General features: G+C 34.3%; 3 protein-coding genes across 3 annotated transcripts; all 3 read right to left on the reverse strand.

The window, feature by feature from the left end:
- Positions 1-596: 596 nt before the first annotated feature.
- On the reverse strand, positions 597-1,677 carry LOC128127345 (xyloglucan endotransglucosylase protein 1-like). The gene is made up of 4 exons (XM_052765811.1): positions 1,405-1,677; positions 1,085-1,278; positions 774-993; positions 597-743 (listed from the first exon to the last, which is right to left on the reverse strand). Exons 1-4 carry the CDS (start codon positions 1,675-1,677, stop codon positions 597-599), a joined length of 834 nt encoding a protein of 277 aa, XP_052621771.1.
- Positions 1,678-18,313: 16,636 nt separating this feature from the next.
- On the reverse strand, positions 18,314-19,400 carry LOC111894005 (xyloglucan endotransglucosylase protein 1). The gene is made up of 3 exons (XM_023890072.3): positions 19,122-19,400; positions 18,802-18,995; positions 18,314-18,710 (listed from the first exon to the last, which is right to left on the reverse strand). The coding sequence occupies exons 1-3, from the start codon at positions 19,392-19,394 to the stop codon at positions 18,314-18,316; spliced, it is 864 nt and encodes a 287-aa protein (XP_023745840.1). The 5' UTR covers positions 19,395-19,400.
- A 6,530-nt stretch (positions 19,401-25,930) lies between these two features.
- LOC128127346 (xyloglucan endotransglucosylase protein 1-like) lies at positions 25,931-26,935 on the reverse strand. The gene is made up of 4 exons (XM_052765812.1): positions 26,741-26,935; positions 26,419-26,612; positions 26,108-26,327; positions 25,931-26,077 (listed from the first exon to the last, which is right to left on the reverse strand). Exons 1-4 carry the CDS (start codon positions 26,921-26,923, stop codon positions 25,931-25,933), a joined length of 744 nt encoding a protein of 247 aa, XP_052621772.1. The 5' UTR covers positions 26,924-26,935.
- Between the last annotated feature and the right edge of the window lie 655 nt (positions 26,936-27,590).

Consider the following 27,590-nt stretch of genomic DNA (forward strand, 5'->3'; position numbering starts at 1 on the left):
TTGAAGCCTTCTAAGACTAGTTTCTTTCTTCTGAAAGGTAAGGTAACCACATAAGTGCTTTTCAAATAGCATAACGACCACTTCATCCCTTCCTAATTTTTTTTCTTGTATTTGACAAAAACCTGCTACTGCCTCCCACTACATTACAATTTAAGATCTAGTGCATAACGTATCATACATGAAGTTACAATTAACTAAGGCGTACGAGACTTTAGTCATTTCTTCCACATACAATGTTTCCTATGGAAAACAATGATAGACCACTAGGATCATTTTTTGTTGTTAATTCTGCACATAATGAAGTTTGTATGTAGTGTCGAAAAAAAAGGATTTTAGAAAATATAATGTTTTTACTAATAACTTTCGATTTTGACCAACTAAACTATATAATTAGATATGAACGAAAAAGATATTTCAATTATTGTAGTGTGCTGTTAGACAATGCGTTTTTAAAGTGTACATGGAATCTTATACTTGTGTATTTATTTGTAATTTCAATTTGAATGTTTACAATGAATCAAAGAATAAATAATCATGAAGATCAGAAATCGATCAATAAAGAATAAAAAATATGGATATCAAGTTAGTAAGCAGGCTTAAAGGAATCTAGAGGTCCTACATTCCGCTGAAATACCATTGGGAAACCGTTTGTGGTCGTTGCAGTAGTTGTAGATCATGTGCTTGGTTTGCACCCATCGGATCCTATTTCGGCCAGCTGCATCAAGTCCTTGGGTACTCCATGACTGGTTATCATTTATTGAGCTTGTAGATACTGAATTGGGACCAACTTTTTTGGCATTGGCATTGAATTTCCTGTATAACGCGGTGAAAGGCGCATTAGTCCAGTCGGTCTTCACACGCCCACCTTGGGTTGCCCAGTCATCCGCGTTCCACAGGCTGGCATAAACCCTCATGGGTTGGCTCTTGGGAAATGGGACTCCAGCAGCATCATTGTTATTGAACACCCTTACTGGTATGTTATCGATTAAGAAACTGCAGAGACAAAGAGCTTTATATAGGAACAGCAGAAAAACATGAGAAAGGAAGAGAACCAATTAATGTTTATGTTGGATGCGTGACTTACATAATTCTTAGACTGTTCCATACGATGGTATAGGTGTGGAAGGCTGCGGTAGGGTCAAACCAAAGGTGGAACTGCTGTTCTTTGTTTCCTTTCCCTTGTGAATACACATTGGTGTGAATTGTGTAAGGGTTTCCCGTGGAGTTGCCCAAGAACTCGAAGTCGATCTCATCGTGACCCGCACCTTGTGATGACAACTAATGTGATTTAATACAAAGACATGGTTATTATCAGCCTTTAAAAGATTAATACAAATGAGTGATCACAATATATATATAATTCAGATATGAAATTCAAGATTGGAACCGATCGATGGTACTCACGTAGAATGTGGTGACGGTGCCAGCAGAATTGCCTGGTACTAGTTTGAGTTGCATGTCGAACCTTCCAAACAGGTACTCGTGCTTCGACTGGAAACCCGATCCAGAGTATTGGTCGAGTGAAAGTGAAAGATCCTGACCTCCATTCAGAATTTTAGCACGTTCACCCCCAAAACTGATGTCCATGTCATCGTAAAAACTCCCTGCTGATGCTGCTACTATTAGAATTGATATTAAAAGAACAACTGCACAAAGATTAGAGTTCGACTTTGCCATTATTGTTTGTATGGAGAGAGAGAGAGAGAGAGAGAGAGAGAGAGAGAGAGATATGTTATGTTTGTGGGAAGTAGTACTGATATCGTTTATATATGTAGGTGTGGCTACGTTGACAATTTTCAACAGGAACCATCCTTCTTACTGAAGGATGTCATGGTGGCTAATGGATGCATCAACATCTATTAACTTGTGCCGACTCACATTATTCTTCTGGACATGGGCAGGAGCGGTGGGTTTTTTTTTTCTATACGCCTGGCAACTCAAAATTTGCAAATTTGTCATATTTGGACCGGTGGTTGACATCATACGTAAAATAAAATTGTTTCTATTGTTAATAAGTTGGGAAAATCAAATCTTTAAAAACGCATTTAAAACATTTATCAATCGCATTTAACACTATTAAAACTAATCCTCCTTAATAAATAAAGGTTATTTTTTTGTCACATGTCAATCTCTCATAAGTTTTGGCACTTGTCATTTTGTGGTATTTTTGAAATAAATATTATTCAATAGTCAATTTTTGGTTTGTTTTATTTTTTAAAATTAAAGTGATATACTTATATATGTAAAGTATTAAATATCATATATATATATATATATATATATATATATATATGTATATATATATATATATGTATATATATATATATATGATATTAAATTGCAATAAATATGTTTGTTCCTTTCTTAGTTTAAAGTTGTACATTAAAAAATATTTTCTATTCACATTTTAATATAATGTTTATGTTTTTTTTAAATCAACCCGTGTACTACACGGGTCTCACACCTAGTTATATATATGTTGGTAAAGGGAACCATCAGCACCTACGGATTACCAACTAATTAACGATTTAATACATATACATATCGTCGATAAACATATGAAATCTCGCTAAATTATCAACGTTTTGCTCATTTCGGTGTTAACACTTATTGATGATACAATTGTACGCAAATTCCCCTAACATCTTCCTTTTCATTTAGTTTTATTACCAAATTCGTCCAATTTATCCAAAATATTTGTTTCCCTCTTCCTGTTCAGCTTCCCCTTTAAATGAAAGCATCACTTGTACGGAATGAGAGATTTATATGAAATGGATCATACTCAACTCTATGTACATTGAATAGAGAAATATGGGAAGGATAGCTACAATATGTTCTTTGAGATTATTTATTCTTGGTTCATTCAGAACTCTATTATTATATTGTGTACAATTATATTTCTTAACTATCACATTGTTAAAGTTTATTACATAAGTTTGAAAACAACATGATATTTAGTGTCAAACCGACATCTAGTAGTTACATATATATATGTCTCAAATCTATAAATATATACCTATATATCCATTGGTGAAGGGAACCAATAATGATAGACTTCTAACTGATCAACGATTTAGTAAAGATCATAAACAAAGATATATAAAATCTTGCTAACATAGCAAATTTGTACCTGTTTAGGTGTTAGCACTTATAAGTTTAGGTGTTAACACTTATATGTTGATGTCTATTTGAGCCTAATATGCATTTATTGTATTTTGTTTTAGTTTTCAGATTTGCTCGCATCTTCTATAACAAAGTTAAAGTTCTAGACTATAGTTTTAACACAAATAGTACTTGTTTATCTTTTTAGTACAAGTTACACCTAAAGTTAATGTGAATTCTTTCCTTGTAGACACTCTGCAACATGAGCCCACGCTTTGTCTCTATAGCGATCAGCCATGAGGTCAAAACGAAGACCAGACTCCTCAACTAACAATCTCATCGACAAACACATATGAAATCTCACTAAATTTGCAACTTTTTTTACTATTTCGGTGTTAACACTTAATGATGATAAAACCGGATGCAAATTCCCCAAACATCTTCCTTTTCTTTAAGTTTCATTACCAAATTCGACCAATTAATCTAAAATTGTGATTTCCCTCTCCTTCCTCAGTTTTCCCTTTAAATGAAAGCATCACTTGTATAAATAAGAGATTTACAAGAAATGGTCAAATACGTGCATTGAAGAAAGAAATATAGGAAGGAAACGTACAATCTGTTTTTTTGAGATTATTTATTCTTAATTCATTATACTCTATTCATTATTATATTATTTAAAATTATATTTTTAACAATCACATTCTTAATGTTAATTAAAAGTTGTCATAAAAAGAAAAGGTTGGGATCTTGATTGAGTTTTTGAATTTGGCAAGGGTTCTTAATGTTAATTAATGTTAATTAAAAGGCGGCGGGGTTTTTAATTTTTGGGGATTTCATCCCCCCCCCCCCCCCCGTGCTAGTTATTAAAGGATGGAAAACGCACTTCTTTCTTTCGTGAAAAATTATAAAATGACAGGCTTGTACGACATGCTTTTTTGATTACGTGCCCTCCGTGTTTTTCTTTTTGGACACTAATTTTAGGGCATGCAAAAATGTGTGTCCTAAATCCTTCATATTTTGGGAGAGTTGACATTATTTTTAGGGGAAACACTTTTACGTATCACAATACAAGAAAAACACATTTTTGCTACGGAAGGAATCCGTCGTGAAAAGTTGCAATTCCGTTGCAAAAGACGAATAGCGACGGAATTTGCAATGACCTATTTTCGTCCCTAAAAACGTCGTAGTGAGGGTTTGCAACAGAAAAGATAATTCCGTCACAAATGTGACAACATAATGAAATTCGTGGTAGGTGGTATTCCGTCGTTTATTCCGTAGTAGGATTCCATCGCACAATCCGTGGTAGTTATTCCATCACAAATTCTGTGGTGGCGATTCCCTAGCAAATTCCGTGGTGGTGACTCCCTAGCAAATTCCGTGGTGGTGATTCCCTAGCAAATTATGTGGTGATGAATCCCTAGCAAATTCGGTGGTGGTGATTCCCTAGTAATTTCGTGGTGGTCATTCCCTAGAAAAATCCATGGTGGCCATTCCCTAGTAAATTCTATGGTGGTGATTCCGTAGCAAATTTCGTCGTGCTGAATCCCTAGCAAATTTCGTGGTCATGAATCCCTAGTAAATTCCGTTTGATGACTTCCTAGAAAATTTTGTGGTCATGAATCCCTAGCAATTTTTGTGGTGTATATTATATACCATATTCCATATGGACCGATAGATAACTGATTTATAAATTATATCCAAATTATTTTGTAGTAATATATGAAAAACAAAAAAATCAAAACCATTATGTCATAAAATAATACAATAATTATTTATTACATGGAAAAAATTAAGAAAGTTGTTACTCTAAAATACATAATCTGCAAATAAACATATATCAACCTACTATTGTTGTTGTTGTGTAAAGACATTAATAAGATCCAATGTCATTTGAAGTTGTTTTTCAAGATGCCCGACCCTTGCTTTGCTTTCCTCTTGTTGGGCGTTCATCATTTCTTTTAGCTCTTCATTTTCCTGTTTTTGTTTAGCAACAAGCTCCCTCGTTTCTTCTATTTTATCATTTTTTCCGGAATGTAACATACATCTGTTTTACCGTTCCTATTGGGAACCGCCTTTGCAAAAGAGCCTAATCCATAAAGTCTTTCTTTTTTTTTATCATGACCACCAACAACAGCATAAAATAGCTTTCCTCAAATTCAACACCTTCAGCTTCCAACTCTTCCCATTTTTCTGTATAGGCCATCTACAAAATAAAAATATTATAAGTTAAAAGATATCAAATTTATGAATGATATTATGGAGTAGCTACAATATAAAAGTTTAACACTGAAATGAATATTACATGAATTTGTCTATCTTTTTCATTTGTGAAAGTGACTCCATCGTGATTCTTCGTGTGTGTATACAGGAACAATTCACCATGGGGTGGATTATGTACTAATTTCCTCTTCTGCATAAATACCATATAAAATATCAAATATACAAATAAACATATATAAACATTGATACGATGTACCATTAAAAAAATTACCAAAATCAGAAGCTATCTTTAAATGACTTGCGGATCCAACGTTATGTGCTGGTTTTGCTACTCCATCAGCCACACCTTTACGCCTATTCTTCTTGTTCTGCTCATATTTTAGCTTATATTCTTTTGTATTCCATTTTAATTGCCAGGAGTCCCAGAATTCCTATGGAATATGAGTAGGTTTAAATACATGTTTGTTTCTTTTTTGGCTCCGCATGCTGAAGAGATATTGGCCATAACTTTGTGCCTCTTTCCTTGCCCAAGCATGCGTCACTAGCGAGTCTATTGTTTCATCCCAACAACATTTTTTCTACACATTAACAATACAAACATAACTTAAGTGTAAATGTTTACCAAACAAAATTTTATCACATATAGCTAATTACATGAAACTTCTCCCAATATAATTTGCGCATTTCTTTGCTTACTTGTCCCCAAACGTACCCTTTTGGATTTATCCTTTGTTTAAATGACTGACTAATAAAGTGTGCACAAGCACCCGGTGGCATTAGCCTGCAAGTAATCATGTGATGTGTTTAGTTATGAATTGATATGTCCGTGTAAACCAAAAGGTTATACATAGAAAAAATTGTAATTAAGATTTGATTGGTAACTCACATATTTTTCCAAACATGAACTGTTAAACATCTATCTGGTCCACAATCTTCAGAAGAATTGTTTCACCTTCTACACTTTCCACTACATATTCATTCATGGTTGGTTGTGTTGGTGATGGGGTAGATTCTGGGATAGGTGTTGTTGATGGGGTATATTTTCGGGTAGGTGTTGGGATAGATGTATATGTTGAGGCTGTGGTAGTTCCTTTACTTGAGTAGGGTGTGGTAGTTACTGTAGTTGTAGAGAGGATGGTAGTGTAGATGCAGGTTTTGAGGTTGTGGTAGTAGATATAGGTGTTGATGATGTGGTAGGGGGTGTCGGTGTTGATGACGGCTTAGATGATATAGGTGTTGAAGTTTTGGTTATTGATGTAAGTATTAAGGATTGTATTGTTCCAGTTACTAAAGTTTTAGATGTATTTTCTAAGGGCGAAGTGGAAGTTGTAAGTGATGTCGAGTAAGTGGTAGTCATTGTTTATGTTAATGATATAGGTTTAGGGCTTTTGATGGTAGATGTTATAGGTGCTTTGGATGTGGTTGTTGGTATTGGGAAGTCGATTTCTTCATCTTGTAATTGTCTGTTTACAGATTTTGCAGCTGATATCCTGTTGTGTTTCATAACCTGTGGTGCAATGAATTTAGTTGGCTTCACACCGGATGCTCCTTTTGCTTTCGAGTTCAACATCTTTCTTGCTTAAAAATTAACAAAAAACTGTAGTCAACGTAGAAGTGGCTTATGGTGTCCATGGATGACATATGGGCCATTGGTCAACCGGTAAACATGGAAGTGGCTTATGGTGTCCATGGATGACATATGGGTCATTGGTCAACATGGTAGTGTCTTATGGTGTCTATGGCTGACATATGGGTCATTGGTCAACATGGTAGTGGCTTATGGTGTATATGGATGACATATGGGACATTAGTCAACATGGTAGAGGCTTATCGTGTATATGGATGACATATGGGCCATTGGTCAACATGGTAGTGGCTTTATGGTGTCCATGGATGACATATGGGATATTGGTCAACATGGTAGTGGCTTATGGTGTATATGGATGACATATGGGTCATTGGTCAACATGGTAGTGGCTTATGGTGTATATGGATGACATATTGGTCATTGGTCATTGGTCATCATAGTAGTAGCTTATGGTGTATATGGATGACATATGGGCCATTGGTCAACATGGTAGTGGCTTATGGTGTCCATGGATGACATATGGATGACATATGAGCCATTGGTGAACATGGTAGTGCCTTATGGTGTATATGAATGACATATAGATCATTGGTCAACATAGTAGTGGCTTGTGGTGTATATGGATGATATATGGGTCATTGGTCAACATGGTAGTGGCTTATGGTGTCCATGGATGATAGATGGGCCATTGTTGAACATGGTAGTGGCTTATGGTGTTCATGGATGACACTTGGGTCATTGGTCAACATAGTAGTGGCTTATGGTGTATATGGATGACATATGGGTCATTGGTCACCGTGGTAGTGGCTTATGGTGTATATGTATGACATATGGGCCATTGGTCAACATGGTAGTGGCTTATGGTGTCCATCGATGACATATGGGCCATTGGTCAACATTGTAGTGGCTAATGGTGTATATGGATGACATATGGGTCATTGGTCAACATGGTAGTGGCTTATGGTGTATATGGATGACATATGGGTCATTGGTGAACATGGTATTGGCTTATGATATATATGGATGACATATGGGCCATTAGTCAACATGGAAGTGGCTTATGGTGTCCATGGATGACATTTAGGTTATTAGTCAACATGTTAGTGTCTTATGGTGTATATGGATGACATATGGGCCATTGGTCAACATGGTAGTGGCTTATGGTGTCCATGGATGACATTTGGGTCATTGGTCAACATGGTAATGGCTTATGGTGTATATGGATGACATATCGGTCATTAGTCAACATGGTAGCGGCTTATGGTGTATATGGATGACATATGGTCCATTGATCAACATGGCAGTGGCTTATGGTGTCCATGGATGACATATGGATGACATTTGGGACATTGGTCAACATGGTAGTGGCTTATGGTGTATATGGATGACATATGGGTCATTAGTCACCATGGTAGTAGCTTATGGTGTATATGGATGACAGATGGGCCATTGGTCAACATGGTAGTGGCGTATGGTGTCCATGTATGACATATGGGCCATTGGTCAACATGGTAGTGGCTTATGGTGTCCATGGATGACGTATGGATGACATTTGGTTCATTGGTCAACATAGTAGTGGCTTATGGTGTCCATGGATGACATATGGGTCATTGGTCAACATAGTAGTGGCTTATGGTGTCCATGGATAACATATGGGTTGCAATATTAATGAGCATAATATTATGGTTTTTTAATTAGAAGAAACATAAGTTAATTTAGTTTAGCTCGCACACACGTCTTACTTCCTACCTGAAGTAGCAGGTTCAAATCCTACTTATGTCAGTAATTTTATTTAAATTCGTCCCTCTAAATTTAATCAATAATTTTATTTAGCTTCATCTTTTTAAATTTAAAATGTCAATTTATTTACAAAAATGCCAGTAGGTATTGACAAAAATACCCTAACCATTTACGTAGTAACCTTTGTATGTTAAAGGGCAATTATGTTAATTCATAGTCTAAACACTTAGGCACCATAATTTGTAGTCAGACTTATCCCGTCATTTAAGTTTATCGGCAATTGATCATCTACATTCCATTCCCAACAATCAAAATTCTGGCACGTTGATCAATAAACCCTAAAATCGTTGTTGTTATATAATTTGAATTACACTAGATGCATTTCAACATAATGGCAGCGAGATGTTCATCAGAAAGAATGCAAACAAGACAACAATGAAAAAGAATTACTGCTTTGCTGTCGTACTTGATCGAAAAAATAGTAACTACGGTTGGAGGAAATTCACCAATCGATGCTTTTAAGTGCCAGTTAGTGTAACTATGATGTGCATTACTTATATTATACTTATATACATATTTAATTTAGTGTTTAATAGATTAATTTTGTTGATTTGTGAATTATAGTTGCAAACTCTTTAGGGATTCTATAACATCAGACGCAATATATAAAATCATAGACACAAATCGATTAAGGTTTCGTCCATTAAGTATTCAACAATATGAAGTCATAAGCAAATGCAAAAAGTTGAACAACCCACACATACTCTTCAACGATGGAATGGTACTCTTCTTTTAAGCAATCGGATAATTAAGAATTCAATTAGTTTTTTATATTTGTATTTTTATAATTGTATGATTAATTATTGTATGTCAGGCGAAGTATTTTACGGTAGGGGAAGAACTAGCAGGGAAACAGTTGCTTCAAGATGCAGTTGATCATGGGCAGTTGGATGCTATCTTCATTCTGGGAATGATGTTGATGGCCGAAGGTATTGAAAGGAAGCAAGAAGCTCTGATCGTGTTAAATAATGCCTACGTTAATACTAGAAGAAGTTGGAATCTAAGGCATACCTGTAACAAGGTTCAAAACCACTTGGCAAGGAGATCAAAGCAGATAAAATTCCATGGCTTACATAGAAGCTGTGCAAAGCATCCTTATGTGAGCAGTTATGATTCAGCTTTTATGTATCAATGTAGTTGGTTGTTTGTGGGATGGATGTTTTGTTAAGTTTGCTAGGATGTTTGACATTAGTTTGGAGTAGTTACATATATGATTGTTGTTTGATTCACACAATTAGTGATGCATATTTTATGTTTATTTTGGTGTAATGGGAATACATATTTTTAACTTCGTTAAATGTTAATATAAATATATATATATATATATATATATATATATATATATATATATATATATATATATATGTTAGTTTTTATATGTATGTTATTTTTGTCTTTTTCATTTTACTAACTAAAAGTTCATTGTGACCTAGTTTTGATATAGATTTCAAGGGCACTTTGGTCTATTTGCAATCTCTAAAGTGAAGGCGCCATTTTTGCTATGGAAATAAAAAAAATTTAATCAAGTCGTTATTAAAAGGAAAATATTGTATATATAGAATTTATATTATAAGTAGATCTATATCTATATTTATTATGAATGTTATTTAAATTTATAATTACCCGTATACTACATGGGTTTTAACCTGGTACTGAATAATATCGACCCACTAATATGACCTAGTATCCATCCAACACATTGAAATCAAGGGTTGTCGAAGGTTCTTTAATCGATACACACTTTGTTTGAATATGTGTTCTGCAAGTGTCGATCTCAATTAAACCATTCTACTAATTTTCTAAGACTTTATCCAATAATAAAAGTTATTCAACCATTCAAATTAGAAAACTTTGAGGATTTGTTCAGCATTTGGTCATTAGCTTTGTGAAACAAGTCGTTGTTAAGGTACCTTTGCGATGTTTTTATGGTAACTATATATTTACTTCAAATGTCATATATGAATTCAAATCAACATTAATGAACATAAAATTAATATTGTGTTATTGAAATTTATACTTTACAAATTTAAGACAAAGAACAATTCAAGTAGAAAATGGATGTATGAAAGAAAAGATAATAGTAGTTGTATATCGCTTGTTTTCATACAAGGAGTGAAAATATTTATAGATTTTGCTACCACTCAACATAGGTTCATGGATGAAGATAAATCAAATGCCCATGCATAAAATGTCGTAACATACCATATACATAAGTTGATATTGTTAAACATCATTTGTACAAGTTTGGTTTTGTTGACGAATATTGGTTTTGGGATAAACATGGCGAAACATCAATTGATGATGACAATACGTTTTTAGGGGTTGATGATTCAAACACAAATTTTAGAGAAGGTGCATGTTCTTATAGAGAAATGGTCATAGATACAATGGCTCCTGATTTAAATAATATTGATCCTGAAGAGGAGCCAAATGCACTAGATAAAAAAAATTCTTTAATATGCTAGATGCAGCCGATAAAGAATTATGGCCTGGATGTAAAAAAAAGTGACACAACTATCTGCTGTAGCTAGACTATTAAATTTAAAATCAGAGTATCTCATACCTGAGCATAGTTATGACACTATCTTCCAGTTGATAAATGATGTGTTACCAGAGGAGAATAATATGGTAGGTAGTTTATACGAGAGCAAAAAGTTAATACAAGCACTAGGTTTGCTCATGGAGATGATTGACTGATGCAGGTCTGGATGTATGATATATTGGAGTCAAGACAAAGATCTTTGTCGGTGCAAATTCTGCAATGCAGATAGGTACAACGGTCAAAAAATTTGGCCAGATGTTCTCGCGTATCCTTCAAGAAAATCCATTACTTTCCTTTGACTCCAAGGTTGAAGAGACTGTATGCTTCAGAAGCCACAGCCACTTCCATGCGATGGCACTCTGAGAATCATGGACATGATGCTGGAGTAATGTGTCATCCATCCGGTTCAAAAGCTTAGAAGCACTTTGACAAAAGTCATCCTTCATTTGCAGCAGAAGTACGTAATGTAAGATCAAGCCTAAGTACAGATGGGTTTGCACCACAAGGAGCATTTGGAAAGCAATATTCATCTTAGCATATTATTATAACACCTTATAACTTGCCAACTTCTATATGCATGAAAGAGCCTTACATGTTTTTGACTGCCCTTGTGACAGGACCGTCAAACCCTAAGCATAAAATAGATGTATTTTTGCAACCAATTGTTGCAGAGTTGGAGCAATTATGGGAAGAAGGCGTAGTAACATATGATATATCCTTAAAACAAAATTTCCATCTAAGAGCAGCTTTGATATGGACAATAAGTGATTTTCTAGCATATGCAATGTTGTCCGGATGGCTACAGTAGGTAAGCTAGCATGTCCTCATTGTGGGAAACATACACAAGCATTCAGACTAGAGAATGGTAATAAGATGTCATGGTTTGACTGCCATAGAAGATTTCTACAGGTGAATCACCCATATAGAAAGGATAAAAATAAGTTCAAGAAGAATCGTGAAATGATAGAAGGTCCTCCTCCAAGTAAGAATGGTGAACAAAATTTAAGGAAGATTGAACAATTATGTTTGTTAAAAGTGGCTGAACTAAATGTTGATGATGTAAACATAATATGTGGCGCTCATGGTTGGAAAAAGAAAAGCATATTTTGGGATTTACCATATTGGAAAAAAAATCTCATTAGACATAATTTTGATGTTACACATATTGTGAAAATTTTATTTGAAACTTTTTTTACACTATAATGGATGTCAAAGGGAAGATGAAGAACAATGTAGCAGCCAGAAGAGATCTGAAGCTCTATTGTAGGAAGAGAAAAGGAGTCGAAGATAATGAAAGAGCATACTACACTCTGGAGCAAAATCAAAAGAAGGCCATATGCCAATGGGTGGAGATATTGTGTTTCCCCGATGGTTATGTTTCTAATTTGGGGAGGTGTGTTGCTTTAACAGGGTGTAGACTATTCGGAATGAAAAGCCACGATTGTCATGTTTTTATGCAAAGATTGATGCCAATTGCATTCCGTGAGATGTTGCCAAAACAAGTGTGGGAAGCATTAACAGAGTTGAGTATTTTCTTCAAAACATTAACAGCAACAACAATCACAGCAAAAGACATGGAAATGATTGAAACCGAGATCCCAATAATACTATGTAAATTAGAGACCATCTTTGTCCCCGGTATTTTTTTACTCCATGAAACATTTACCAGTACATTTTCCATACGAAGCAAAGATAGTCGGTCATGTCTAATATCGGTGGATGTATCCATTTATCCACCATGCGAACATAATGGATATCTAAACGAGGATTGAAATTATCGTAACAAAACATTACATTAGTCTGAAAACAACATGATATTTAGTGTCAATCCGAAATCTAGTAGTTACATATGTCTTATATCTATAAATATATACCTATATATCCATCATTGAAGGGAACCAATAATGATAGACTTCTAATTGATCAACGATTTAGTAAAGATTATAAACAAAGATATATAAAATCTCGCTAATATAGCAAATTTGTACCTGTTTAGGTGTTAACACTTATATGTTGATGTCTATTTGAGCCCAATATGCAATTATTGTATTTCGTTTTAGTTTTCATATTTGCTCGCATGTTCTATAACAAAGTTAAAATTCTAGACTATAGTTTTAACACAAATAGTACTTGTTTATCTTTTTAGTACAACTTACACCTAAGGTTATTGTGAAGTCTTTCCTTGTAGCCACTCCGCAACAGGAGTCCATGCTTTGTCTCTATAGCGACCATGAAATGGAAAGGAACACCAGACTCCTCAAGTAACAATCTCATCGACAAACACATATGAAATCTCACTAAATTTCCAACTTTTTTACCAATTTTGGTGGTAACACTTAATGATGAAAAAACCGGATGCAAATTCCCCCAAAGATCTTTTCATTAAGTTTCATTACTAAATTCAATCAATTAATCTAAAATTGTGATTTCCCTCTCCTTCCTCGGTTTTCCCTTTAAATGAAAGCATCACTTGTACGAATAACAGATTTATAAGAAATGGATCAAATGCAACTCTACTTGTATTAAAGAAAGAAATATAGGAAGGAAACCTATAATTTGTTTTTCAAGATTATTTATTCTTAATTCATTATACTTTATCCATTATTATATTATGTACAATTATATTTTTAGCAATCACATTCTTAATGTTAATTAAAAGTTATCATAAAAATAAAAGGTTGGGATCTTGATTGAGTTCTTGAAATTTGGAAGGGAAAGTAAATTCCTCATAGGATTGATGTTGTGACTGCAATTTACTATAGGTGTGAAATTGAAGATGTCGTTTGAGGACGAGGAACCGCTTTAAAGAGGCTACATAAGAAATTACCATTTAATGGTGATAACTGAATATTTATATTTGTTATAGTTTTTTTCTTAAATTTAACGGATTTATTGAAAAAAACCAAGAAAAAAATGGTATCATGAATGGGATGAACATGTATCTACCAGTGAACATAATAGATATTTACAAGAGAGATTGAAACTATAGTAACAAAACATTAGATTAGTCTCAAAACAACATGATATTTAGTTTCAAAGCGACATCTAATAGTTAAGCATGTCTCAAATGTATAAATACATACAAGCATATATTAGCTATTCAACGTTGGCTTCCAGTTCATTAAGGATTTAATACATATCATCGACAAATATATATGAAATCTTCCTGATTTAGCACATTTTTACCCATTTTGGTGTTAAAACTTATATGTTGCAGTCTATTTGAGCCTAATATGCAATTATTGTATTTTTATTAAGTTTTCATTTGTGCTTGCATCTTCTATAACAAAGTTAAAATTCTGGACCTTAATTTTTAGATAAATACACTAATAGAAAAATATCCTTTAATGACAAGAATTGCGTGTCATAGAAGGATACATATGACACGCAAATGCGTGTCAGTGAAGGGCCTATCATAAAAGAAGACCGCACGCATTTATGTGTCGTAACCTTACGACGTGCATTTACAACACACAATGCGTATCATTAAAGCTCGTGTCATAAAGAAAGACAATTTTAAAGGTTTTACAAAAATATTTTTTTAAATGTATTTAATAATTTCCAAATTAGATGACAATTATTGTCTCAAAATATAAAATAGCATATCATTAAAAAAAAAAAGACAATCCATTTAAAAATATATAGTATGTCAAATAATAATAATCATTCCAATGTTTAAATAAATGTAATACAAAAACTATTTCATCATATCTTATCAATTCCCCTAACAATACACCATCTCCGATTAAGACTTGTAATCAGACCAATTCACCTACCTCAAACGCAACAATTGAAACATGAGACCCAACCGATCCTTTATATAGTCCCTTTGGTCCTTTATCTTTCCATATTAGCCCAGGGACCTCTAAGATTCACATGTGTTTCTTCAATCCATTTTTTGGTCGATTCTATGACACCAAAGTATGCTACACCTATTGCAAGAGATCCAGTTACGCCAGTTGCCTCCTCTCTATAAAAAAAACAATACTCAAAAACTAATAGCAAGTGATATAATATTAAATGAATAAATGTTTGATTCGACTAGAGATTCCATCAATGACAGTCACGTGTGTTTCTCCTTCATTGCTCCAAGATTCGTTTCCACTTTCATTTAATTTACCAAGAATCCAAATGGTTGCAAATTAAATAAAACAAGATTATTAAAAAAAAAAAAAAAAAGGTTTCTTATTTCTTTAATGGGTTACATAAAAGTCACCATTTTAGCTTTCATGGATTCATCTTCTAAGTTATCACAACTGTTATTAATACAAATAACATGTATAACAACCTAGATAGTTTTATCTTCTATTTCAGGATGGTAATAAAATGGAGAATCGATTTGCTAAATGCATAGTAATACCATACATTTACAAACTCCCCTACAGAAAATTTAGCAAGCAAAAGCAAACATTCCATGAAAATAAACTATCTATAGTCTTTTTCGTATTAGAAAGCACAAACCTAAAGGAAAATTAAGAACACTAACACTAAATCATCAAAAAAATCGTCAAACTAATTACAAAGTAGCAATCGGATTTTGTAACAAATGAAAACAATTTCCAATCATAATCAATATTTCAAACCTAAAAAGTTTTAAAAAATAATATACTTATAAAGCGAATAAGTTATTACCAAGATATATATATATATATATATATATATATATATATATATATAGAGAGAGAGAGAGAGAGAGAGAGAGAGAGATCGGGTACATTGGAGACTCGTTGAGGCTTAGGCGACATCAATACTCACTCTAGTCTCCAGTAACGACCTGTACTCCGGCAAAGACAGCTACACAATGGAGGGAAGATTTTAGGCGGCCAAGTCAGAGGAGTAATGAGAGAACGAGTGTTAATGAATAAGAAAGTGAGAATAAGAAATGATGTGTGTAAAGGACGAGATTTAATGAACCCTATAAACCTAAACATTTTGTAGAGCTGCAAAAAGATGAAAGGGAGATGCACAACCGCGAAATGTCATTAGGTTTTCTTCGGTAGATGATTGTACAGAAGAAGGAGGAGACGCATCATAGACATCAAAATGACGAATGGGAGATGATTAGAGAACAAGGCGCCGAGGTTTTTTAATATTTTCGGGATTTCAACCGCCCCCCCCCCCCCCCCCCGCTAGTTATAAAAGGATGGGAAACGTGTGTCATTCCTCATGAAAACTTACAAAATGACACGCTTATACGACATACTTTTTTTGATAGGTACCCTCAATGTTGTTTTGTGACATTAATTTTAGGGCACACAAAAATGTGTCTCCTAAATGCTTCAAATTTTGGGAGAGCTGAACCCTTGCGTTGAAATAATCCACTAAAGAGGGGGTCCATAACATAGCCATAGTATATTTCCAATGCAATAAAGTTACGTAGTGTCTTTTTTCTTTCATAAAGGGGTATTTTCATGGGTTTCCCTTCGTATCGTGTTCATACCGTTGTATTGAATGGTCCCGGACGCTTGCTTTCTGTTCATATAATGCATACAGCTTTGGTTGCTGGTTGGGCGGTTTCTATGGCCCTGTATGAATTAGCAGTTTTTGATCCTTCTGACCCTGTTCTTGATCCAATAATGTGGAGACAACAGATGTTCGTTACATTCTTCATGACTCGTTTAGGAATAACCAATTCATGGGGTGGTTGGAGTATCACGGTGAGTTTTATGTATCATAAATCAGTGTGTGTCATGGTTCGCATGCCATTAAAGGGCTGTTTTTTAGTAGTGATAGTACTTTTTAATCTTTTTAGTACAACTTACACCTAAAGTTACCGAGAAGTCTTTCGTTGTAGCAACTCCGTAATAGGAGCCCTTTCCTTTGTCTTCATAGCGACAATGTGGTTGAAAGAAAGATCAGGCTCCTCAACTCACAATATCCCAGGTGGAAAATAATCAACCAATCTTCTGCCACCTAAACTTAATCTTTGTTAACCACATCTCTCTATAGGCCTTCCTTCTTTCCAACTATCTTTCCAAGTATTTGGAAACCAATTGAAGCTTTACATAGATTCAACTTCTGTAGCATGATTGCCTTGGAAAACATGTCTACTAGATTCTTAGTACCAAGGATCTTCTTCGGGTTCCGAGTCCAATGGCTTATTGATTGTTTGATAAACTGTTACTTCATCTACACATATTTTGTTCTATCATGAATGATTAGATTCTTTGAAAGTTGAAATACACTATGGTTTTAATAAAGTAGGACACAATCTTTTTTTTGCCCAAATATATGAATATTTTCAACCAAATAAGTTCTAAGGATAATTTTTTCAATTTCCATTCATTATGCTTCTATGGTTAATAGATGAATACTCTTTCCAAAGTGTGGATATCCAACTGATGGTTATACCCGCAATGGTATACAAAAACCCTGTTATGGTTTTCCCTAAATATCTAGAACATCTCTTATCTACATCACTGTTATGGTTTTCCCTAAATATCTAGAACATCTCTTATCTACATCACAGAAGCCTTCTAAGACTAGTTTCTTTCTTCTGAAAGGTAAGGTAACCACATAAGTGCTTTTCAAATAGCATAACGACCACTTCATCCCTTCCTAATTTTTTTCTTGTATTTGACATAAACCTGCTACTGCCTCCCACTACATTACAATTTAAGATCTAGTGCATAACGTATCATAAATGAAGTTACAGTTAACTAAGGCATACGAGACTTTAGCCATTTCTTCCACATACAATGTTTCCTATCGAAAACAATGATAGACCACTAGGATCATTTTTTGTTGTTAATTCTGCACATAATGAAGTTTGTATGTAGTGTCGAAAAAAAAGGATTTTAGAAATTATAATGTTTTTACTAATAACTTTCGATTTTGACCAACTAAACTATATAATTAGATATGAACGAAAAAGATATTTCAATTATTGTAGTGTGCTGTTAGACAATGCGTTTTTAAAGTGTACATGGAATCTTATACTTGTGTATTTATTTGTATTTTCAATTTGAATGTTTACAATGAATCAAAGAATAAATAATCATGAAGATCAGAAATCGATCAATAAAGAATAAAAAATATGGATATCAAGTTAGTAAGCAGGCTTAAAGGAATCTAGAGGTCTTGCATTCCGCTGAAATACCATTGGGAAACCGTTTGCGGTCGTTGCAGTAGTTGTAGATCATGTGCTTGGTTTGCACCCATCGGATCCTATTTCGGCCAGCTGCATCAAGTCCTTGGGTACTCCATGACTGGTTATCATTTATTGAGCTTGTAGATACTGAATTGGGACCAACTTTTTTGGCATTGGCATTGAATTTCCTGTATAACGCGGTGAAAGGCGCATTAGTCCAGTCGGTCTTCACACGCCCACCTTGGGTTGCCCAGTCATCCGCGTTCCACAGGCTGGCATAAACCCTCATGGGTTGGCTCTTGGGAAATGGGACTCCAGCAGCATCATTGTTATTGAACACCCTTACTGGTATGTTATCTATCAAGAAACTGAAGAGACAAAGAGCTTTATATAGGAACAGCAGAAAAACATGAGAAAGGAAGAGAACCAATTAATGTTTATGTTGGATGCGTGACTTACATAATTCTTAGACTGTTCCATACGATGGTATAGGTGTGGAAGGCTGCGGTAGGGTCAAACCAAAGGTGGAACTGCTGTTCTTTGTTTCCTTTCCCTTGTGAATACACATTGGTGTGAATTGTGTAAGGGTTTCCCGTGGAGTTGCCCAAGAACTCGAAGTCGATCTCATCGTGACCCGCACCTTGTGATGACAACTAATGTGATTTAATACAAAGACATGGTTATTATCAGCCTTTAAAAGATTAATACAAATGAGTGATCACAATATATATATAATTCAGATATGAAATTCAAGATTGGAACCGATCGATGGTACTCACGTAGAATGTGGTGACGGTGCCAGCAGAATTGCCTGGTACTAGTTTGAGTTGCATGTCGAACCTTCCAAACAGGTACTCGTGCTTCGACTGGAAACCCGATCCAGAGTATTGGTCGAGTGAAAGTGAAAGATCCTGACCTCCATTCAGAATTTTAGCACGTTCACCCCCAAAACTGATGTCCATGTCATCGTAAAAACTCCCTGCTGATACTGCTACTATTAGAATTGATATTAAAAGAACAACTGCACAAAGATTAGAGTTCGACTTTGCCATTATTGTTTGTATGGAGAGAGAGAGAGAGAGAGAGAGAGAGAGAGAGAGAGAGAGAGAGAGAGAGATGTTATGTTTGTGAGTAGTAGTACTGATATCGTTTATATAGAGAGGTGTGGCTACGTTGACAGTTTTCAATAGGAACCATCCTTGTTACTGAAGGATGTCATGATGGCTAATGGATGCACCAATATCTATTGACGCGTGCCAACTAACATTATTCTTCTGGACAAGGGCAGGAGCGGTGGGTTTTTTTTTTCTATACGTCTGGCAAATCAAAAGTAGCAAATTTGTCATATTTGGACCGGTGGTTGACATCATACCTAAAATAAAATTGTTTTAATTGTTAATAAGGGAAAATAAAATCCTTAAAACTAATTAAAACTAAAACTAATTATATATCTGTCGGTAAAGGGAACCATCAGCACCGGCGGACTACCAACTGATTAACGATTTAATACATATCGTCGACAAATATATATGAAATCTCACTAAATTATCAACGTTTTGCCCATTTCGGTGTTAAAACTTATTGATGATACAACTGTACGCAAATTCCCCTAACATCTTCCTTTTCATTTAGTTTTATTACCAAATTCGTCCAATTTATCCAAAAGATTGGTTTCCCTCTCCCTCCTCGGCTTCCCCTTTAAATGAAAACATCACTTGTACGGAATGGAGATTTATATTAAATGGATCAAACTCAACTCTATGTACATTGAATAGAAAAATATGGGAAGGATAGCTACAATATGTTGTTTGAGATTATTTATTTTTGGTTCATTCAGAACATTATTATTATATTATGTACAATTATATTTCTTAACTATCACATTCTTAAAGTTAATTAACAGTCGGCAAATTTTGATTTCTTTGGAGTGGTTGGGATCTTGATTGAGTTCTTGAAATTTAATAGGGAAAGTAAATTTGTGATAGGCTTGAACAAGTACATAGATGTTATAATTTACTGTAGGTGTGAAAACGAAGATGACGTTTGAGGACGAGGACACTCCTTAAAGAGGGTAACTAAGAAATTTACCATTATTTGTTTTTTTGAGTTCTCAAATGTGTTGCAATCTAAAATGCTTGTTTATAGGGAAATAACAGCAGTTAAAACAATTTGTCTTAGTCATAACCTTGTAATGTTGATAATTGAATATTTATATATGTTATAGATTTTTTTTTCTTAATTTAACGGATTCATTGAAAGAAATCAAGAAAAAAAATGGTATCATGAATGGGATGAACATTTATCTACCATGCGAACATAATGGATATCTAAACGAGGATTGAAATTATCGTAACAAAACATTACATTAGTCTGAAAACAACATGATATTTAGTGTCAAACCGAAATCTAGTAGTTACATATGTCTTATATCTATAAATATATACCTATATATCCATCATTGAAGGGAACCAATAATGATAGACTTCTAATTGATCAACGATTTAGTAAAGATCATAAACAAAGATATATAAAATCTCGCTAATATAGCAAATTTGTACCTGTTTAGGTGTTAACACTTATATGTTGATGTCTATTTGAGCCCAATATGCAATTATTGTATTTCGTTTTAGTTTTCATATTTGCTCGCATGTTCTATAACAAAGTTAAAATTCTAGACTATAGTTTTAACACAAATAGTACTTGTTTATCTTTTTAGTACAACTTACACCTAAGGTTATTGTGAAGTCTTTCCTTGTAGCCACTCCGCAACAGGAGTCCATGCTTTGTCTCTATAGCGACCATGAAATGGAAAGGAACACCAGACTCCTCAAGTAACAATCTCATCGACAAACACATATGAAATCTCACTAAATTTCCAACTTTTTTACCAATTTTGGTGGTAACACTTAATGATGAAAAAACCGGATGCAAATTCCCCCAAAGATCTTCTTTTCATTAAGTTTCATTACTAAATTCAATCAATTAATCTAAAATTGTGATTTCCCTCTCCTTCCTCGGTTTTCCCTTTAAATGAAAGCATCACTTGTACGAATAACAGATTTATAAGAAATGGATCAAATGCAACTCTACTTGTATTAAAGAAAGAAATATAGGAAGGAAACCTACAATTTGTTTTTCAAGATTATTTATTCTTAATTCATTATACTTTATCCATTATTATATTATGTACAATTATATTTTTAGCAATCACATTCTTAATGTTAATTAAAAGTTATCATAAAAATAAAAGGTTGGGATCTTGATTGAGTTCTTGAAATTTGGAAGGGAAAGTAAATTCCTCATAGGATTGATGTTGTGACTGCAATTTACTATAGGTGTGAAATTGAAGATGTCGTTTGAGGACGAGGAACCGCTTTAAAGAGGCTACATAACAAATTACCATTTAATGGTGATAACTGAATATTTATATTTGTTATAGTTTTTTTCTTAAATTTAACGGATTTATTGAAAAAAACCAAGAAAAAAATGGTATCATGAATGGGATGAACATGTATCTACCAGTGAACATAACACATATTTACACGAGAGATTGAAACTATAGTAACAAAACATTAGATTAGTCTCAAAACAACATGATATTTAGTTTCAAACCGACATCTAATAGTTATGCATGTCTCAAATGTATAAATACATACAAGCATATAGTAGCTATTCAACGTTGGCTTCCAGTTCATTAAGGATTTAATACAAATCATCGACAAATATATATGAAATCTTCCTGATTTAGCACATTTTTACCCATTTTGGTGTTAAAACTTATATGTTGCAGTCTATTTGAGCCTAATATGCAATTATTGTATTTTTATTAAGTTTTCATTTGTGCTTGCATCTTCTGTAACAAAGTTAAAATTCTAGACCTTAATTTTTAGATAAATACACTAATAGAAAAATATCCTTTAATGACAAGAATTGCGTGTCATAGAAGGATACATATGACACGCAAATGCGTGTCAGTGAAGGGCCTATCATAAAAGAAGACCGCACGCATTTATGTGTCGTAACCTTACAACGTGCATTTACAACACACAATGCGTATCATTAAAGCTCGTGTCATAAAGAAAGACAATTTTAAAGGTTTTACAAAAATATTTTTTTAAATGTATTTAATAATTTCCAAATTAGATGACAATTATTGTCTCAAAATATAAAATAGCATATCATTAAAAAAATAAAAAAAGACAATCCATTTAAAAATATATAGTATGTCAAATAATAATAATCATTCCAATGTTTAAATAAATGTAATACAAAAACTATTTCATCATATCTTATCAATTCCCCTAACAATACACCATCTCCGATTAAGACTTGTATTCAGACCAATTCACCTACCTCAAACGCAAGAATTGAAACATGAGACCCAACCGATCCTTTATATAGTCCCTTTGGTCCTTTATCTTTCCATATTAGCCCAGGGACCTCTAAGATTCACATGTGTTTCTTCAATCCATTTTTTGGTCGATTCTATGACACCAAAGTACGCTACACCTATTGCAAGAGATCCAGTTACGCCAGTTGCCTCCTCTCTATAAAAAAACAATAATCAAAAACTAATAGCAAGTGATATAATATTAAATGAATAAATGTTTGATTCGACTAAAGATTCCATCAATGACAGTCACGTGTGTTTCTCCTTCATTGCTCCAGGATTCTTTTCCACTTTCATTTAATTTACCAAGAATCCAAATGGTTGCAAATTAAATAAAACAAGATTATTAAAAAAAAAAGGTTTCTTATTTCTTTAATGGGTTACATAAAAGTCACCATTTTAGCTTTCATGGATTCATCTTCTAAGTTATCACAACTGTTATTAATACAAATAACATGTATAACAACCTACATAGTTTTATCTTCTATTTCAGGATGGTAATAAAATGGAGAATCGATTTGCTAAATGCATAGTAATACCATACATTTACAAACTCCCCTACAGAAAATTTAGCAAGCAAAAACAAACATTCCATGAAAATAAACTATCTATAGTCTTTTTCGTATTAGAAAGCACAAACCAAATGGAAAATTAAGAACGCTAACACTAAATCATCAAAAAAATCGTCAAACTAATTACAAAGTAACAATCGGATTTTGTAACAAATGAAAACAATTTCCAATCATAATCAATATTTGAAACCTAAAAAGTTTTAAAAAATAATATACTTATAAAGCAAATAAGTTATTACCAAGTTAGAGAGAGAGAGAGAGAGAGAGAGAGAGATCGGGTACATTGGAGACTCGCTGAGGCTTAGGCGACATCAATACTCACTCTAGTCTCCAGTAACGACCTGTACTCCGGCAAAGACAGCTGCACAATGGAGGGAAGATTTTAGGCGGCCAAGTCAGAGGAGTAATGAGAGAACGAGTGTTAATGAATAAGAAAGTGAGAATAAGAAATGATGTGTGTAAAGGACGAGATTTAATGAACCCTATAAACCTAAACATTTTGTAGAGCTGCAAAAAGATGAAAGGGAGATGCACAACCGCGAAATGTCATTAGGTTTTCTTCGGTAGATGATTGTACAGAAGAAGGAGGAGACGCATCATAGACATCAAAATGACGAATGGGAGATGATTAGAGAACAAGGCGCCGAGGTTTTTTAATATTTTCGGGATTTCAACCCCCCCCCCCCCCCCCCCGCTAGTTATAAAAAGATGGGAAACATGTGTCATTCCTCATGAAAACTTACAAAATGACATGCTTATACGACATACTTTTTTTGATAGGTACCTTCAATGTTGTTTTGTGACATTAATTTTAGGGCACACAAAAATGTGTCTCCTAAATGCTTCAAATTTTGGGAGAGCTGAACCCTTGCGTTGAAATAATCCACTAAAGAGGGGGTCCATAACATAGCCATAGTATATTTCCAATGCAATAAAGTTACGTAGTGTCTTTTTTCTTTCATAAAGGGGTATTTTCATGGGTTTCCCTTCGTATCGTGTTCATACCGTTGTATTGAATGGTCCCGGACGCTTGCTTTCTGTTCATATAATGCATACAACTTTGGTTGCTGGTTGGGCCGTTTCTATGGCCCTGTATGAATTAGCAGTTTTTGATCCTTCTGACTCTGTTCTTGATCCAATAATGTGGAGACAGCAGATGTTCGTTACATTCTTCATGACTCGTTTAGGAATAACCAATTCATGGGGTGGTTGGAGTATCACGGGGAGTTTTATGTATCATAAATCAGTGTGTGTCATGGTTCGCATGCCATTAAAGGGCTGTTTTTTAGTAGTGATAGTACTTTTTAATCTTTTTAGTACAACTTACACCTAAAGTTACCGAGAAGTCTTTCGTTGTAGCAACTCCGTAATAGGAGCCCTTTCCTTTGTCTTCATAGCGACAATGTGGTTGAAAGAAAGATCAGGCTCCTCAACTCACAATATCCCAGGTGGAAAATAATCAACCAATCTTCTGCCACCTAAACTTAATCTTTGTTAACCACATCTCTCTATAGGCCTTCCTTCTTTCCAACTATCTTTCCAAGTATTTGGAAACCAATTGAAGCTTTACATAGATTCAACTTCTGTAGCATGATTGCCTTGGAAAACATGTCTACTAGATTCTTAGTACCAAGGATCTTCTTCGGGTTCCGAGTCCAATGGCTTATTGATTGTTTGATAAACTGTTACTTCATCTACACATATTTTGTTCTATCATGAATGATTAGATTCTTTGAAAGGTGAAATGCACTATGGTTTTAATAAAGTAGGACACAGTCTTTTTTTTGCCCAAATATATGAATATTTTCAACCAAATAAGTTCTAAGGATAATTTTTTCAATTTCCATTCATTATGCTTCTATGGTTAATAGATGAATACTCTTTCCAAAGTGTGGATATCCAACTGATGGTTATACCTGCAATGGTATACAAAAACCCTGTTATGGTTTTCCCTAAATATCTAGAACATCTCTTATCTACATCACTGTTATGGTTTTCCCTAAATATCTAGAACATCTCTTATCTACATCACAGAAGCCTTCTAAGACTAGTTTCTTTCTTCTGAAAGGTAAGGTAACCACATAAGTGCTTTTCAAATAGCATAACGACCACTTCATCCCTTCCTAATTTTTTTCTTGTATTTGACATAAACCTGCTACTGCCTCCCACTACATTACAATTTAAGATCTAGTGCATAACGTATCATAAATGAAGTTACAGTTAACTAAGGCATACGAGACTTTAGCCATTTCTTCCACATACAATGTTTCCTATCGAAAACAATGATAGACCACTAGGATCATTTTTTGTTGTTAATTCTGCACATAATGAAGTTTGTATGTAGTGTCGAAAAAAAAGGATTTTAGAAATTATAATGTTTTTACTAATAACTTTCGATTTTGACCAACTAAACTATATAATTAGATATGAACGAAAAAGATATTTCAATTATTGTAGTGTGCTGTTAGACAATGCGTTTTTAAAGTGTACATGGAATCTTATACTTGTGTATTTATTTGTATTTTCAATTTGAATGTTTACAATGAATCAAAGAATAAATAATCATGAAGATCAGAAATCGATCAATAAAGAATAAAAAATATGGATATCAAGTTAGTAAGCAGGCTTAAAGGAATCTAGAGGTCTTGCATTCCGCTGAAATACCATTGGGAAACCGTTTGCGGTCGTTGCAGTAGTTGTAGATCATGTGCTTGGTTTGCACCCATCGGATCCTATTTCGGCCAGCTGCATCAAGTCCTTGGGTACTCCATGACTGGTTATCATTTATTGAGCTTGTAGATACTGAATTGGGACCAACTTTTTTGGCATTGGCATTGAATTTCCTGTATAACGCGGTGAAAGGCGCATTAGTCCAGTCGGTCTTCACACGCCCACCTTGGGTTGCCCAGTCATCCGCGTTCCACAGGCTGGCATAAACCCTCATGGGTTGGCTCTTGGGAAATGGGACTCCAGCAGCATCATTGTTATTGAACACCCTTACTGGTATGTTATCTATCAAGAAACTGAAGAGACAAAGAGCTTTATATAGGAACAGCAGAAAAACATGAGAAAGGAAGAGAACCAATTAATGTTTATGTTGGATGCGTGACTTACATAATTCTTAGACTGTTCCATACGATGGTATAGGTGTGGAAGGCTGCGGTAGGGTCAAACCAAAGGTGGAACTGCTGTTCTTTGTTTCCTTTCCCTTGTGAATACACATTGGTGTGAATTGTGTAAGGGTTTCCCGTGGAGTTGCCCAAGAACTCGAAGTCGATCTCATCGTGACCCGCACCTTGTGATGACAACTAATGTGATTTAATACAAAGACATGGTTATTATCAGCCTTTAAAAGATTAATACAAATGAGTGATCACAATATATATATATAATTCAGATATGAAATTCAAGATTGGAACCGATCGATGGTACTCACGTAGAATGTGGTGACGGTGCCAGCAGAATTGCCTGGTACTAGTTTGAGTTGCATGTCGAACCTTCCAAACAGGTACTCGTGCTTCGACTGGAAACCCGATCCAGAGTATTGGTCGAGTGAAAGTGAAAGATCCTGACCTCCATTCAGAATTTTAGCACGTTCACCCCCAAAAGTGATGTCCATGTCATCGTAAAAACTCCCTGCTGATACTGCTACTATTAGAATTGATATTGAAAGAACAACTGCACAAAGATTAGAGTTCGACTTTGCCATTATTGTTTGTATGGAGAGAGAGAGAGAGAGAGAGAGAGAGAGAGATGTTATGTTTGTGAGAAGTAGTACTGATATCGTTTATATAGAGAGGTGTGGCTGCGTTGACAGTTTTCAATAGGAACCATCCTTGTTACTGAAGGATGTCATGATGGCTAATGGATGCACCAATATCTATTGACGCGTGCTAACTAACATTATTCTTCTGGACAAGGGCAGGAGCGGTGGGTTTTTTTTTTCTATACGTCTGGCAAATCAAAAGTAGCAAATTTGTCATATTTGGACCGGTGGTTGACATCATACCTAATATAAATTTGTTTTAATTGTTAATAAGGGAAAATAAAATCCTTAAAACTAATTAAAACTAAAACTAATTATATATCTGTCGGTAAAGGGAACCATCAGCACCGGCGGACTACCAACTGATTAACGATTTAATACATATCGTCGACAAATATATATGAAATCTCGTTAAATTATCAACGTTTTGCCCATTTCGGTGTTAAAACTTATTGATGATACAACTGTATGCAAATTCCCCTAACATCTTCCTTTTCATTTAGTTTTATTACCAAATTCG

Source organism: Lactuca sativa, chromosome 7 (assembly GCF_002870075.4).
Source record: "Lactuca sativa cultivar Salinas chromosome 7, Lsat_Salinas_v11, whole genome shotgun sequence".
Lineage (NCBI taxonomy): Eukaryota > Viridiplantae > Streptophyta > Magnoliopsida > Asterales > Asteraceae > Lactuca > Lactuca sativa.

Bases quoted from the DNA above. Each gene is read 5' to 3' on its own strand.
- LOC128127345 (XM_052765811.1), bottom strand. From the start codon at position 1,677: ATGGCAAAGTCGAACTCTAATCTTTGTGCAGTTGTTCTTTTAATATCA. The intron at 1,279-1,404 runs GTGAGTACCATC...AAATCACATTAG, and splicing joins GCACCGTCACCACATTCTAC to TTGTCATCACAAGGTGCGGG. The intron at 994-1,084 runs GTAAGTCACGCA...TTGTCTCTGCAG, and splicing joins TGGAACAGTCTAAGAATTAT to TTTCTTAATCGATAACATAC.
- LOC111894005 (XM_023890072.3), bottom strand. From the start codon at position 19,394: ATGGCAAAGTCGAACTCTAATCTTTGTGCAGTTGTTCTTTTAATATCA. The intron at 18,996-19,121 runs GTGAGTACCATC...AAATCACATTAG, and splicing joins GCACCGTCACCACATTCTAC to TTGTCATCACAAGGTGCGGG. The intron at 18,711-18,801 runs GTAAGTCACGCA...TTGTCTCTTCAG, and splicing joins TGGAACAGTCTAAGAATTAT to TTTCTTGATAGATAACATAC.
- LOC128127346 (XM_052765812.1), bottom strand. From the start codon at position 26,923: ATGGACATCACTTTTGGGGGTGAACGTGCTAAAATTCTGAATGGAGGT. The intron at 26,328-26,418 runs GTAAGTCACGCA...TTGTCTCTTCAG, and splicing joins TGGAACAGTCTAAGAATTAT to TTTCTTGATAGATAACATAC. The intron at 26,078-26,107 runs GTATCTACAAGC...AATGATAACCAG, and splicing joins AAAAAGTTGGTCCCAATTCA to TCATGGAGTACCCAAGGACT.